Source organism: Pteropus medius, unplaced genomic scaffold (assembly GCF_902729225.1).
Source record: "Pteropus medius unplaced genomic scaffold, Ma_sr-lr_union100, whole genome shotgun sequence".
Classification (NCBI taxonomy): Eukaryota; Metazoa; Chordata; class Mammalia; order Chiroptera; family Pteropodidae; genus Pteropus; species Pteropus medius.
In genome coordinates this window covers 436,624-452,025 of record NW_024342469.1, presented here as the reverse complement: position 1 = coordinate 452,025, position 15,402 = coordinate 436,624, and the positions used below count along the sequence as shown (strand labels likewise).

Below are 15,402 nucleotides of genomic sequence, written 5' to 3'. Positions count from 1 at the left end.
TCGTCCCACACGTTCTCCCCGACCTTGATGCTGGCGTCAGACACGTGTCCATGGACATTCCACCGTGGCCGGGTGGGGACCTCGTCCCACACGTTCTCCCCGACCTTGATGCTGGCGTCAGACACGTGTCCGTGGACATTCCACCGTGGCCGGGAACTGGCCATCCCGGAAGCATAACCCCCTGAGGGAACAGCACCCTCTGACACGTGCCCCATGGCCTGGCTGCTTTCCTCCTGGGGGCAGTTGTTACTGGGCGAGTGTGGGTAAGGCAGAGCCACTTGCTCATCTGGGACGCATGTGTCCAGCTGCACGTGCATGTCCCCGCACAGCTGCAATCCCTCACAACCCAATCTACCTCCTACAGTCTGGAGGGACCCTGAGGAGGCCGAAGGGACCACAGCTGGCCTCAGGACGGTCCTGAAATCGTACTCCTGTGGTCCTGAGGGACCGGTGCCCACTGCTGTGGATGGAACCGAGGAAGGCAGGTCTGAGCCGATGGTCTGCAGAGCCTCCAGCACGGCAGCTGCAGCAGTGTGTGCAGGCTGCTCGGCCCCTTGGCCAGGGGGCAAGAAGTCTTGGAGGCTGAGATCTGCAGAGAACGGCCCTGGCACCCTCGCCTGCCCCAGGCCGCAGGCCCCTCCTGGAGCATGCTCTAGGGGTTGTGGTGTCGGCCTGCTCGCGCCGTCCTGGGCAGCCACACGCTGCTCTGCACACCCAGGGTCACAGCTGCTGCCTCCATCAGGATGCTCGGGGCCTAGAGATGAGGCCTGAAACACAAGTGCATGTTGGTTTCTCCAGTTATCTGGCTCTGTCCCCAAGTTCAGTTTTGCAACCAGCACTGAAACCCATCAAGTGGGGGGCTCTGAGGACACAGGCCCGGTGCCCACTGTACTCCCTGGGGAGTGCAGGCCTGGGCACCCAGGCTCAGTCCTGTTACCCACCCTGGACCCCGCCCTGGCCCCTCACCTGGGAGTGTGCCCTCGGGAGGATGGCTGTCGGCTCCAGGGACTTCCCCTCGGACACGTCTATCAGCATCGCCTGGAGTTCAGTCAGCAGGATGTGGGGTCAAGGTTGGGCGGCAAGGAGCAGAGCTGGCACTCAGCCCCGTGCAATGCAACCCACAGCCGCCGGTGGCCACGGCCCACCACCCATGGCAGCACCATATGGCCCGAGGTGAGCACGGCCTCTCCCCAGCACGCCCACTCTGAGCACCTGAGGAGGGCACACAGGTCCCAGGCAGCTTCAGGGGATCCCGAGTCCCCAGAGCCCACGGGACGCGCTAGGCCCCCAGGCCGCAGTGGCACCTGCACGCGCTCCTGGTCCTCCAAGAGGAAACGAAGCCGGGCGCTCGCCAGCCTGCGCCTCTGCGTCTTCCACAGTGCCTTCTGCTCCCGCCGGGCTGCCTCCGCAGACAGCTTGCTGTAATGGTCCACCAGCGCCTGCCTGCAGCCATACCCACAGAGGACTGGTTACCAGGCACCCCACGATTCCAGCTGGCTCCCTGCAAACTGGGATGGGTCCCCATGGTGGAGCCCAGGCGGCAGTCTGCAGAGCCCAGCACCCTGCCCAGGCTACCAGCTGGTCCCTCTGGGCCCCTACAGCTCCTGCAGAGGCCTCGACCCACCAGTCATTCTGCCCAGCAGACTGGGGGCCTGGGGGCAGGTGCCAGCCAGGGCTTGGCAGATACCAGAGTGAGCCCTGGGCAGCTAGAGGCAAAGGGACAGGCAGGGGATGGCGAGGCCCCCCAGCGGCCTTGCTCCTTGAACCGCAGACGGCATCGTCCTGTTTTAGGGCAGAGCCCTGGAGGCCAGCGCAGAGGGCACAGAGCACAGCATGTAGATTCTACTCGCCTGGGTTAATTCGAAGCCAGCCCCAGAGGCCGCCCCGAGGCTGCGATCCTCTCACCGGCAGGGAGCTGGGTTCAAACCAGACTGGATGTTTCCAGTTTGGCTGCTACGGGCCAGGGCCACAGCCTCCCTAGCCCATTTCCGCCACACGTGAAAAGGACGATAACCCCCACCCATACGCGCACGCTGACGTGTGTGCAGATTTACACATGTGGATGTCTGCACAAAGATAGCACGAAGCACACACGGTCACACACACTGACATGTTCACACATCGCTGGCTCCAGGCCTCAGCTCCATAAACAGCATCTAGTCAGTTGGGACAACATGCCCAAGGCCATGAGCAGGAAGGGACAGCCCTTCCCACAAAGGCCCCCTCAAGACACGAGCCCTGCTCCCCACCTGAGGGAGATACAGGGGAGGGTGGGCCAAGCACAACCCCATAATAAGACCAACTGTCAGCTGCTGGGCTGGGCAAACACCCCGTGTCCGTCAGGCTCACGAGAGGTTTAGAATGAAATGAACAGAAGCTGCTTAGCTTAAAAAGCGGACAACAAGGTGGGACAAGCAGACACTGGGTGGACCTGTCTCGACTTCAGTCCACACGAACCAGCCACGAGCAGAAATTCTGCAGGCGGCTAAGGGCACCTGAACAATCAACATCCAAAAGCACGGAGTTGAGAAGGCTACGTGAACATTTTCAAAGTAAAAAGTAGAAGGACCGTCACTAACGTCAAACCAGTTACGGCGCCCGTGTGACGGCCCTGCCCCAGAGGGTCAACCTCGAGTGACCGCTCCACCCACGGCTGCCCTACCTCGCCTTCCGCTCCAGCTGCTCCTCCAGGGCCTTCAGCCTCTGCTCCCTGTCGCGCAGCTCACGGGCATAGCTGAAGTCGTCGGCCAGCTCCTCCTGCCTGGCTGCCCGGCGTCGCTGCACGACATGCCCACACCAGCCACACTGGTTAAACCCGACCTGGCGAGCCTGCCCCCACCTGGGCCCGCAGCCCACCCACCTCCTGCTCCTTCACGAACTGCTCCTTCAGCCTCTGGAACTGCTCTCGCTTCCGGGCGTCCGAGGCCATCCGTTCAGACATTTGCCGATCTAGTGGAGACAGACGGGCGCCATCGAGAGGGGCCCCCGACTGGCCACCCCCAGAACCAGAAGGAGGACCCGAGCCACACGCACCGCTCAACGCGCTCAGGACCCTGGACGCGGCTTCGCGGGCCTGCACAATTAACTCTTGTTTTGCAATTTCCATTCGTAACTCCTGAAAAAGATCATCAGTGACCCATGCGTTCTAACTGCATCCCCTCCCTTGGGGTGGAGGGTGGCCTGGGAAGGGGCTGCTCAGACCCCAGACGGTCTCCTCCGGGGACAGAGCCAAGCTCTGAGGGCAAGTAGCCACCCTTGCAGCGACAAGGCTCCAAGACGTCAGCATGCTCCTGAGGAGTCGTCCGGGGCCAGACCCCAGGTCCCCATGCGTGGGCCCTGCAGGGGACCCTGGGGGCTCAGGGCCTTCCCTGGGAAGGTGGAGCCCAGCCACGCCGAGGAGAAGAGGACAAAGCCCCTGGCCAGGGCATTCCCACCAGGCACACCCCAGGACAGGACCGGGCAGCACCACCCCCCATGCCCCACACCCAGTGCCCCAGAGGAGAGGGAGGCAGGTGGGAAGACCCAGTTGCACCTTCTCCTCCTTGCTGACGGAGCTGTGGCGAGCCACCCTCTCCATCCGCCCCGCGTAAGTAGCACAGTCCTTCTCGATCTCCTTCAACTCCTCCAGGGAGAAAATCACCGAGATCCGGGGCACAGGGACGTCGGACCAGCAGAGGTAGTGCTGCCGGGGGAGGGAGTGGGGGGGTGGCGCGTGAGCCAGTGACATGTGTGCCCCGTCCACACTGTGTCCATGCTCCTGGTGACCCATGTGGACCATTCACTTCTCAACCAGAGGGCATGATATCCTCCACGGCTCTGAGAGCACCAGATAGGCTGCCTGGGGTCTGTGCCCAGGCCAAGGCTCCCTGCAGCTGCTACCAGGTCCGACCCCACGAGGGGCTTCAGAAGCTGTGAAGACCTGGAGATCTGCAGAGCCCGCCTCGCTGGAGGAGTGCCACTCACTGACATCAGCCAGATCAGCCAGATGGGACAGACTGGACGCCTGCTCCACGCCACCCTGGGAGCCCTGCCCACTGGAATGCTCGCAGCCAGTCTTCAGGAAACCCTCACCTGCACAGGCCCTGTGCCTGTCCTGGCGGCTCCAGGCTACTTCCAGCCCGGCACTAGAGGGGTCCGCTGGCCACAGCTGAGCCTGACCCTGCCAGGCCCTGCACTCAGCTGGCCAACTGGGCCCCTGGTCCAGACTCCACTCACTGCTGCTGCTGCCTGGAGCCTCCAGGCCCACACAGCTAGCCTGCCTGACTCCCTGCTTAGACATCGGCCAGCACCTTGCAAAGGCTGCCCGTCTGTCCACCCGAGTCTTGGCCATGTGGATGCTGGCAGAGGCCCCCATTCCAGAGCACAGCCAGTCCCCCAAGCCGGGGGATACAACCACTTCCACCATCCTGCCCAATGGGACAAGGGGCATGCTGCCCCTGGGGAACAACTTCGCTCTTCCGGCCACCGCGGAATGGGGGCCCGGAATGGGGACCCCTCACCTCTCTCAGGTCACCACAACCCTGCTCCAGCGACACAGCCAGATCTTGGCTCCCAAGAGCTGGGGACGAGGGCCCCTCCTCACCTGCGGGCAGCAGAGCTTCAGCAGGTTGATGGTCTTCCCACAGACGTACACGTCGTGTGCGATGTGCTTCAAGAACGCGGGCACGCAGTCCTCCACCTCCTTGGAGATGAGCACGTAGCCATGCGTCCAGTAAGACTTGTCTAAAGATAGGACAGGACACGTGGCTGGCCTGCACCCACTGACTGCCCTGACCCACCTGATGGCGTGGAGGCCCACGCAGCCCAACAGCCAGCCGCCACCTACCTCTGAAGCCCAGGTACTCATGGTTCACTTGGATCATGAACTCGCCGTAAACGTCTCTGAAGACCCCGCTGTACACCCAGTCATGGATGAACCTGCCGGGTGGACGGGCCAGCGGTGAGGCAGGCACGGAGAGTGTCGAGTAGGCGTGGCAGCCACGGGGTGCAGTTGTCTGCCCAGGGAGCCCGCCAACCCTGCCTTCCCCTCCCCGTCTGTGATCCCCGCCCACAGCGGGTGTCTGACCAAGCAGATGCTCAAAATATCTGCTTGGACTGCGTAGGGTGCCACCCCCAAGTCAAGCAGCCCCGCCCCGCCCCGCCCCCAGGCCCCACCGTGTGTAGGGCTCGCAGCTGGTCTTCAGCAGGGACAGCAGCACCGGGTAGTGCTCGTTGCTGCAATTGTCCAGGGCCTCCTGGTACAGGTAGGAGAGCAGCTTCACCCCCTAGGGACAGCAAGGGGAAGGGCTTGACACACGCCCTGCCCTGTGCACACAAAGAAGCCCCACCCCGCAGCCACGCGCAGCCTCACTCCCTTTCCCGGAGCCTGGCGGGCCAGCACAGCCAGGATGCACAACTCACGGTGGGGAACGCAGCCCTGGGCTCTCCGCAGGTGCCTATACCACAGAGCTCGGCCAAGTACCTAGACGGAAACCAGGTGAGAGCGGGTGCGCAGGGGCTCAGAGGCCCCAGGCCTGGGTGAGAGCAGGTGCACAGAATGTGTCTCAGGCCCTTCCCTATCTTCGTGCTTTGGCTTTTTAAAAGCATCCGCACCTCAAAGACCTCGGACTGCAGCTTCCTGCTGGACCCCGCCCCAGCTTCTTCTCAGGCTCAGGCAAGACTCCTGAGTACAGGACCCTGCCCCTGGGCCCGCACGGCCTTGCCCAGGTCGCCACCTCCTCTTACTCCACTGCAGTCTGTGCTGCGCACAGCAGCACTCTCGTGGGGGGGGCGGGGGGGGGCGTGAGCTGGGGCCTCCACACTCCTACCCTCTACCTGCAAAGCCTCTTCCCCGCCACCCGAACTCGCCTCCTCAGGGCCCACGCCTCACTGTCTCTTACCTAGACACACCTGCCGACATCTCACATTTGGTCTGGGTTAGCTAAACAGCTCCTGCGTGCCAGGGGCCCGGTCTGTGGGGACCCTGTGTGTCCTTCAGGCAGGAGCCCCGCCCTGGATGGGGCCCGCCGTGGAGCCGTCCTCACAGTCCCTGCCCCCCATCCCCCACACCGGCCACCACATGCGGCTCACCTGAGCTGCCGGCCCAGCTTCCTGAAGAGAAAGGCGATGGCAATGAGGCTCAGGGTGGGCGGGGTGGAGAGGACACAGGCCCGGTAATACTGCAGGTACCGCCGCAGGCCGCTGGTGAAGGCCTGTGGGCCGGCGGAGGGGGTGCTCTGGGATAAGGGGCCGGCTGGGCACCGCCCCCACCCTGGAGCCACATTTCTGGGTCACAGCCCGGCCCAGCTGAGAACCAGGACCTCAAGTGCACTGCACACCTGGCCTCTGCAGCCAGCGGCAGACGCCCCAGGAAATAAACCTGGGGATCCCCGGCGGGGTCTAGAAGGGGTGGCCAGGCACTGTGCAGATGCCAACTCCGATGGAGTCTCTGGCTGCTCAGGGCACTGGGGCCTCAGTGACATGTGTCCTGGGTGGCCCCAGCTCAGCTCACGGCTGGTGGGCAGGAAATGCTCCAAACCACTAGCAAGGAGACAGCCGACCTGCTGCGTGACCCACGGACAGTCCCGCCCTCGTCAGCTCCCCTCTGCCTCCCCGGCCCACTCCGACCCATTTGCCATGGACCCCGCCTACACCATCTAAAACTGGAATCTCATCGTGTCGCCCCAACCACCGAGCTGAGTGCCACATTGTGAAGGAACCCGCGCGCCCCGCCTCCTGGCGTCGACCAGCTGGTGCTCCCAAAGCACCCCGCTCAGCCTGCGTGGCCCCGCTGTCCCAGGGGACTGTGCAGGGCCAGCTGTAAGGCTTGCGAGGAAGACTGGGCTCCCCGGCTCCCAGAGCTCCGACGCGCCAAGTAAGGGAGGTCCACCCTGTCGGTCGCCATGCAGCTTGCTGGGGACCTGGTGGGGAACAACTGCGTGGGCCCACTCCACACCGCTTGGCCCTTCTCCCGGGCCCCACAAATGTCGCCACCCCCGCCTCCCACCGTCCCACAGCCCAAACGTGTCTGCCCAGATTTCCAGTGACAATGAAGTAAAACATGCCGTCCTCAAAGGATGACCTCCGGGCTTTACAGGTTACAAGGAAAGCGAGGTCTGCAGGGGTCCTGCGGAGGGACCCCTGAGGAGGCCGGGCCTACCTGGAACACGAGGCCCTCGCTGCACGAGGAGTCCAGCACGGGCTGCAGGGAGAAGTGGCTCAGGCGTGCGTAGTGGGTCCCGCACTCGGCCACCTCCGAGAGGAGGCTGCTGATGCTGTCGGGGGACGTCCCTGACACGTGGACGCCCTGCTTCACCACGAAGGCCTGAGTCAGCTGCACAGGGCAGGGAAGAGGTCGCTGAGGCCAGGCCTCCAGAGCCCCGCCTGCTGCATGCGCCCAACCACGTCACCGCCCGGGGCCCCTAAGACAGAGTCCCGACCCAAGACACAGACAGGAAGTCCCAACAACGAAAAGGAGATGGCCGCAAAGCATACTCCGCTGTCCCACCGTAGTAATAAAAACATACAGAAACGAGGTGTAACTTTTCACTGACCACACTGAGCACATGTTTAAAGTGGCGGGCGAGCCATCTGTGGGAAAGAGCGCAGGACAACAGGGTGCCTTCCACGCGACACAAGGAGGCCAGAGGTGCGCACGGAACAACCCTCCTGGACACAGAGGCTTTAACAAAGTGCCACTGGATCTGATAGCCTGACACCTGGGATGTCCCCGGAGGAAATAGCAAACAATGAACACAACACCTGCCACAGCATGTTCCCACAATATGGTTTACAACCAGAGAGGCTGACAACCAAAACGTAGCGGACACAGTGAAAGCAGTGTCAACCGGGAAATCTGCAGCCTTAAGTGCCTATGTTAAAAAGGTCTCAAACCAATAACTGCACTGCAAAAATAAAAAGATTTAAAAAATTTAAAAGAAAAAAAACCACTGTACACCTTAAGGAATTATTAAAAAGAAGTGAACTAAACGCAAAGCAGAAAAAAGGGAATAACAAAAATGAGAGCAGAGATAAATAAAGCAGAGAGTAGAAACAACGAAAAGGATCGTGAAACCAAAAGTTGGTTCTTTGAAAAGATCAACAAAATTGACACTTCCAGCATAACTCAAAAAAAAAAAAGGCTCCGAAATGAAAGTGGGACATCACTAGTGATTTTACAGAAATGAAAAAGGATCAAAGAAAATACCAAACCTAAATAAAACAAATTCCTGAAAAACACAAAGTTGCAAAACTGTCTCAAGAAGAAACAGAAAACCTAAAAAGACCTTATAACAAGGACATTGAATCGAACACCAAAACTCTCCTATAATGTAAGTGACTGACAATAAGCTTTTCACTGACAAGTTATCCACTTCAAAGGCATCCGTCCGGAACGCACATATCCCAGCTACGTGCTTCCTTCTCCTTTCCGTCTATCCACATGGTTATTATTTACCACGCTGACAGAATGAAGGGGCGGAAAAACCATGATTACCTCGAGTGGACCCAGTGGACCAGGAGAAGGAGGGAACCCGCTTAGCACGACAAACGCCGCGTACGGAACCCACGGCTAACGTCGGTCGGTGGGGAAAGACTGGGAGCTCTCTCCCCCAGGATCGGAGGCCAGACCGGGACGCCTGCTCGCGCCCTCGCTGCCCAAACAGGACTGGAAGTTCCAGTCAGAGCGACTGGCAAGAAAGAAACAAAAGGCATCGGCTTGGAAAGGAAGTAAAGCTACCTCCGTTCGCAGATGGCACCATCTTACATACAGAGGCCACTTGACAGTCCGTGAAAAACCGTCACGGCCAACAAATGGATTCAGCAGAGTTGCAGCCTTAAAATCGACACACAAAAATCTGTTGTGTTTTTACATACTAGCAACGAAAAAAATCTGAAAAAGAAATTAAGAATACAATTCTAATTACAGTAGCAACATAAGAATAAGATATTTAAGAGATGAATTTAAAGAAGGGGAGGAAAGGCCTGTTGCAGTGAAACTGTGAAATGTTGCCGAAACAGAATGAGATCCCCAACACTGTTAGGATGACAGTGGCTCCCGAGCGACCTGCGGCCTCAGTGCAGCCCCCATCAACATTCCAACGGTGGCTTTGCAGAGACAGGGAAACCTGTTCTGGAGTTCACATGGAAATGCAAAAGGACCTTAATAACCAAAACGATCTTGAAAAAGAAGAAAAAAGTTGGAGGACTCATACTTCCTGAGTCCAAAACTTACTACCAATCTACAGTCATCAAAACAAGTGTGGTCCTGTCATGAGGGCAAATAGACAGATGCAACGAAACAGAACCCAGAAACAAACCCTCACGGACGTGACCCATTAGCTTCTGACAAGGTACCAAGACCATCTGATGGGAAAAGTACAAATGGTGCTGGAAAAGCTGAACTTCTCCATGCAAAAGAATGAAGTTGAATCCTTTCCTTACACCAGATGCCGAAGTAAACTCAAAACAGATCAACAGCTAAACTTAAGAGATGTCCCTGGAAGTGAGAAGAGCCGGCGCAGTCACCTGCCTGCAAGGCCGGTCTGCGCACGATCCCGGCCCAGGACGCTGGCAGGGGCAGGGCATGGAGACGGCGGGCCTGATGCTAGTGCTTCACCAGCGATAAGCAGCTTGCTTTTGTTCAGTTTGTAGGACGTTAATAAATTTTAGAACTGAGGGAAGAGGGCATCACTGGGAAGGCCTCGCTGCACCGGCCATGCTCCCTGCGCCGCGCAGTGCTCTACCCCGCGTGCTGCCCAGTGTCGCCGTCAAGCCCACGCTGGCACGGCAACCGCACGTGAGCGCCCTCACCTGGCAGAGGGGGAACGTGGTGGACACGACCCCAATCAGGACGTTCAGGGCATCCTTCACCAGCTCGTGCTCCTTCACCAGGACGGGCCGTGCGGCCTGCAGGAGGCCCCCGCCGAGCACCTGCAGCTCCCCTTGGCGGAGCCTGCAGAACCTGTCGAAGGCATCCCTTCCCGCCTCAGTGAGGTAGGGCTCCTCTCTGTGGCCTGGGGGGCTGTGAGAAACAGAGAGCCACAGGCACCTTAGCTATACGAACAAGGCAGGAGAACATGATTCATAACAATAAGACGTCTAAGAAATACAGATTGGGGTGAATCCCGACCAATCAGCAGCCTCTCGGTCTGGCAGACTCAGCGCTGGCCACGATCCATCCCATTAGGACCACTCCGTGCAGAAACCAGAGCAGTGGGACCCACGAGCGCACACTGGGTCTTGGGGACAGGGATGGCTGCCCAGAGTATTTTTACGTTAAAAACAAGCACGGAGTTTGCACACCCATGTTCACAGCAGCGGGATCCCATCGATGGAGGGGTGGGTCAGGAAACGTGGTCCACCCACACGATGGGGTGTCACTCAGCCTTAGAAAGGACACCTTGACACCTGCTACAAAGATGGACCTTGAGGACATTACGCCAGTCACAGAAGTACAAGTACTATATGATCACACTTATACGAAGTCCCAGCAAGGCAGATTCAGAGGCAGAGAAGAGGAAGGCGGGTGCCAGGAGCCGGAAGAGGGGTTGGGGAGCGAGTTAGTGTCTAATGGGGACAAGGTTTCATTTGGGACAATGAAAAAGTTCCGGAGATGGTGGTGGTGACGGCTGCACAACAATGTGAATGCACAAATGCCACTGAACTGTACACCTAAAAATGGTTAAAGTGGTACATTTCGTTAGTATATTTTACCCGCCATGACTCGGAGCCAAGGGAGAAAAGCCCATGAAAGACAAGACTAAATTCGCCCTCGTCCCCGCAGAGAACTCAGCCCTTAACAAATTGCCTCCCCCAGGATAGGTGGCAGACACCAGGTGACAGCAGAAGGATCCTACAGACCAGCCTGGCTCTTGGGGAGCAACACAGGGGAGGGGTCCTCCAGAGGGCTGAGGCAGGAGCAGAGTCTGCGATCCTGGGCTGCGGGTGGGCCAGGAGCTCTGCTTCTGCCAGGAACACAGCCTCCTTCCCTGCCCACTGCCAGAGCTCATGGCAGCCAACTAGCTGGAAGCCGGGACTTAAATACTGAAACAGGTTCAAAAGATTCACCAAATAAACCTGGATTAAAGGCCTCACGGGACAGGTGCAACGGGCAGAGGCGGCGCCCTGCAGGTCGTCCTGCAGAGGCCGCCCAGGCCCATGCTGCCAGGTGCAAGGCCCCTCACAGGGAACACCACCATGGTGGGGACACGGACATTCAGTGCCGCAGCAGAGGCAGAGAGAGACCCCAGGAACAGTCAGGTCTTCTAAACAGTGACCTGGAAAACTAAGCCTAGAAAAGCAGTGTCAGCTGCTAATTCAAGGCCAAGAGGAGGCCCCAGCTTGGGGTGCGGTGTGTGCTACTCTGTGCAATCAGCGCCACTGTGAAACAGCTTGACTCTAAGCAACTAGGACGCCACAGCCTGGCCCGGTGCTGCTGCGCCATCCCAGTCCCGCAAGATGCCCCAGTCTGGCCCAAGACAGCTCCGCCCAGGCGAGACGACCCCACGGTCGTTAGTCCTGGTGGAAGGGGTGCTCCCCACACCAAATGGGAGCTGACTTATAGAGAGAGAAGTCCCTGCCCCTGGCCCCTGATTGGTCTGACTCCAAATCCTCAGTTTGATTGGCCCTAAAAGCACTGTCCTGATCAGTCAGAATGGAGCTGCTCTGACTGGTCAGTGGAGACGCTAACGAGCATATAGCTGCGAAGCTCCAACTGGACGGCGAAGCCTCAGTCCTACTGGTTAAAATACTAGTCCAGGAACTCCTTTATGCGGTGGCTCAGCCAGCAGAAACACAGTGCAGGCTTCATCCCTGAGGCGTGGATTGCATGAGAGGCCCTTGGTTCAGTAAAGAATGCTAGGTTCCTTGTAAATTCGTTCCCAATCGGGCACGAGGAGGAGCCCTTCTTAACAGATACCTTCACTCTTGGGGTCAAAGTAGGAACTAATAAATGAAATACCACTAGTGTATACTTACAAAACAAAGTGTAACTTGCTGGGCTAGTTTTTAGACATGTCAAGGGTTAGCAGAGAGCCAGATGGTTAATTCGCTCTGTACACAAAGGCAGGACTAGGACCTGAGAGGGTTAGAGGGCAGAGAAGGTGCCTGGAGACAGCTACGGACACCAGCTGTGCTTAGGGAGGCGGGGAGCGAGCCGTGCCTGGAGGAACCCATGTGGGGGAAGATGACCACGCCAGGAAAGCTACCCCAGCAGGAGCAGTGCCCACGCGCAATAGGAACTTAAGAACTGTGTCTCTGAGCACCTACTCACCCGCAGGAGCCCCTGCGGGAGGCAACGCTGCATCAGAAGGCACTCAGCTCCCTGCTAACCCCAATTCCTCCACTCAGTGCTCCCCAAACTGGCAGTCCACAGAACTGCCAACACAAGATGTCACACGAGGGTGCATGACCAAACATTCGGGAAATCTATGTCCGCTATCCCCATTCCGGAAGATTGTGACAGATACAACACATTACGGACTCTGAGAGGTCCTGAGTGCAGAGGCCTCTGGACCGGGGGAGGCCCTGGGAGTGAGCAGCTAGCAGCAGTCAGGGGACACTGCTATGACGGGAACTTACCGGCCAGAGAGCGCCCCTCAGTCCTCCTAGACGCGAGGAACAGTGGGCATGACGAAAGTTCCTTCGGCAACACCCCAAGCCCAGGGGCCCTCACGGTGAGGGTGTAACTCAGTTGCCCCCTGACTTTTTTGAAGGGTGATTTGCAGAAGTTCCTGGCACAGTGGGAGCCTCCGTGAAGCCTAGAAGTCCTTTCCCCCTGGGTCCCTCCCAGCGCCCAAAACAGAGACGACTTTGAGCACTACTTTGACCAAAATTTCCGGGCACCTAATCTGTCACTCCCACTTCTACGAAGGACCGCCTGAGCTCTGAGGCGGGGCACGATCCTGGTCAGGGAGGAAGGCAGTGCATTCAAAGGCAAAGGCTCACGTACCAGCCGACCTGTTCCCAGCACCTCCGCTTACTAGCCTCATAGGTGAGCACAGCATCCCACAGGTCGATGTCGGGGGTCGTGCCCGGTTCAGACTGGGAGTCGGGAGTCAAGTTGGACGCTGACTGGAAGCCTTCATCCTCAGACTGATCCACGCTCCGAGGAACCTGGGCCAGAGCGAAGAGGAAAACAGCACGTACGTGTTTGGGTCTAAATCTCACCCGAGTGGGGTCAGAACCCCAGGGCTTTCCCACGTCTCCATTCGCTCACACGGAAAAGACCGAACAGAACGCTTCTTGTTTTTCTTGAGTAGATGTGTGCAACACGGCGTTTGCCTCCATTGAATCACTTAACGAATTAATCTACTAAGGTATCAATTTCCAATTTCATACGAGGCATAAGCCCCAACAGAACTTACGACGAGGTTTTTCAAAAAATGCCTCCAATCTGCATATTCCATTTAGGGGAACCCGGCAGTAAAATCATACTAGAGACAAAAATATTTAGACCAAGATGTTCGCTATAGCATTACTTATGTTGGGAAACAACCCAAGTACCTCGTAGGAAGAGACTGACTGAGCAAGGACAGCACAACCTTTCAGCATTTATAAAACCACGAACTCACAGGATGAGTTACTTAACAATGCAGGGAAAAGTCCACGTTACAGGTGAAAAGGCACATAAAACTACACGTGTAACATGAACATTTTTTGCCACATGTGGCTACCGAACACTCAGGTAAAAGATGAAAAGCAGCTCGTTGCTCTGGCCGACAGGCGGGCAGCGGCGTGCTTGCCCAGGAAGCCCCCTCCAGAAGCCACTAAGTGACCTGGCCTCTGGAGCTATCCTACCTTTACCATGGCAAAAAGGCCAAAGGAGGCAGCTCTAAATGCCTCGGGAGCTGCAGGTGGGCAAGCAGCACTCTACCTTGATGGCTAGTCCAGACAGTTCTGCGCTGTCTGGCACTGGTGGCAAGTCCAGCCGGACATCCATGTCGTACGTGCGAGTGTGCACAAGGGCTCCGAAGAGCGAGACCCGGGTGTCTCTCTCAAACCTGTCACCACAGGGGTCACCATATGAGAAGAGCCCAACAGAGGGCAGGCCGGTGCCGGGCGGGGCCTCCATCACCTGAAGTGCTTTGTGGATCATGTCCTGACACAACTGCTCCTCTCTGGAGATCAGAGACTGTACGTCCATCTCAAACACACTCAGCTCACAGCAGTCGTAGCCTCCGTAGGGAACGTTCCTCCCAACGTGCTTGTTGTTGAAGAAGTAGTCCCGGCGGCGCCGCAGGACTTGAGGGGGCCCGGACCCGGCCAGCCGAACCAGGAGGTCCAAAACTGACCCCACCTCCGCGAGCGGACAGCAAGGCGCTGCGACCAGTGTCTCCACAAGCTCCTCCAAACGGTCGGCCTCGGGGCCCAGGCCACCTACCCTCAAGTCAAAGGACAGCATGAGCACCTTGTTTTCCAGCGGGAGCTTTGCGAGGTCAGGCTGCAGCTTCCGAGTCTCATCTTGGAAAAGATTCGTGAAAAGAGCATTGTAGGCCACCCTCTTGAGGCTCCGCTTTGCCCTCTGCCGACTCACGCGGCGTTGACCCAGGTGAGCTTTCGCGCGTGGCAGGAGAGCCTCGCACAGGTCGTCGAACAGCTGGGTGATGCTGGCCATGCCCGCCCCGCGGCAGCCCCCGTGGGCGGGAACGTCTCCCCGGGGCTGCACCGGCCTCTGAAAGCCAGGGAGCGGGCCACGCCCGCGGCTCTGACCTGGTCTTTTAACGGCGGTCGTGCGGCGGCTCCGCCCTCCCCAGCCCGGCCCGCGCTGCAGCGCGCACAGCGTCCGCTCGGCGCCTCTCGGATTCCGTAGCCCTCAACCTTCAGGGGTCACAGAACCGTGACACACCGGAGACGCACGCGGGAGGCAACAGCGGACGAACTGGGCTCTGCGCGCCTTCTCGGGACCCCGTCGAGAAGCGGCGGCCGGGAGAGGGCGCGCTCGCGGAGGGAGCCGGGGCGCCTGGCACGGCCGGCCGCTCACCGGGTCGCGCCCGGGAAAGCGCGCCGCCGCCGCGTCACTGCCGCGCGCCCCGCGAAGCCGTGCCGCGGCGCGCCGGAAGCGCGTCGCCGGAAGTGCGTCGCCGGGGAGGCCGGCGGCCCGCGCGCGCGGGGGGGCGGGGCCTCGCTCCCCGCCGAAAAGCTCTTCCGCCCGACAGCCGCGCGCCTGCGGGCGGGAAAGCTGAGGTCCGGCGCCGCGGGGTCAGTGACGGAGGCGGAGTCAGACTTTTGCTAAATCGCTCACTGATCGGAGTGGAAGGAGCTTGGGCGGCGCTTCCCACGCAGAGGCGGTGCGGAGGGGGCTCCAGGCCGCCGCACTGGACGTTGCCCCTTCGCAAATGCCCCATGCGACCCCGTGGCCTGGACATCGGGACTCGGGCCTCAGGCAGCGGTGTTCTGGTGGATGTTTAACAACCGGCTCTTGGG

General features: G+C 59.2%; 1 protein-coding gene across 1 annotated transcript in view; it reads right to left on the bottom strand.

The window, feature by feature from the left end:
• Positions 1 to 14,997, bottom strand: part of TUBGCP6 (tubulin gamma complex component 6) — an 18,795-nt gene extending 3,798 nt beyond the window's left edge. The window contains exons 1-16 of the mRNA XM_039863004.1: positions 13,853 to 14,997; positions 12,929 to 13,092; positions 9,790 to 10,000; positions 7,139 to 7,312; positions 6,070 to 6,191; positions 5,401 to 5,461; positions 5,155 to 5,264; positions 4,826 to 4,917; positions 4,583 to 4,722; positions 3,533 to 3,682; positions 3,034 to 3,115; positions 2,861 to 2,949; positions 2,663 to 2,778; positions 1,305 to 1,443; positions 967 to 1,038; positions 6 to 767 (exon numbers count right to left, since the gene is read on the bottom strand). Of these exons, the coding sequence (XP_039718938.1) occupies positions 6 to 767; positions 967 to 1,038; positions 1,305 to 1,443; positions 2,663 to 2,778; positions 2,861 to 2,949; positions 3,034 to 3,115; positions 3,533 to 3,682; positions 4,583 to 4,722; positions 4,826 to 4,917; positions 5,155 to 5,264; positions 5,401 to 5,461; positions 6,070 to 6,191; positions 7,139 to 7,312; positions 9,790 to 10,000; positions 12,929 to 13,092; positions 13,853 to 14,593 (3,225 nt within the window). The 5' untranslated portion in view covers positions 14,594 to 14,997. The remainder of the gene's footprint in view (positions 1 to 5; positions 768 to 966; positions 1,039 to 1,304; positions 1,444 to 2,662; positions 2,779 to 2,860; positions 2,950 to 3,033; positions 3,116 to 3,532; positions 3,683 to 4,582; positions 4,723 to 4,825; positions 4,918 to 5,154; positions 5,265 to 5,400; positions 5,462 to 6,069; positions 6,192 to 7,138; positions 7,313 to 9,789; positions 10,001 to 12,928; positions 13,093 to 13,852) is intronic.
• Between the last annotated feature and the right edge of the window lie 405 nt (positions 14,998 to 15,402).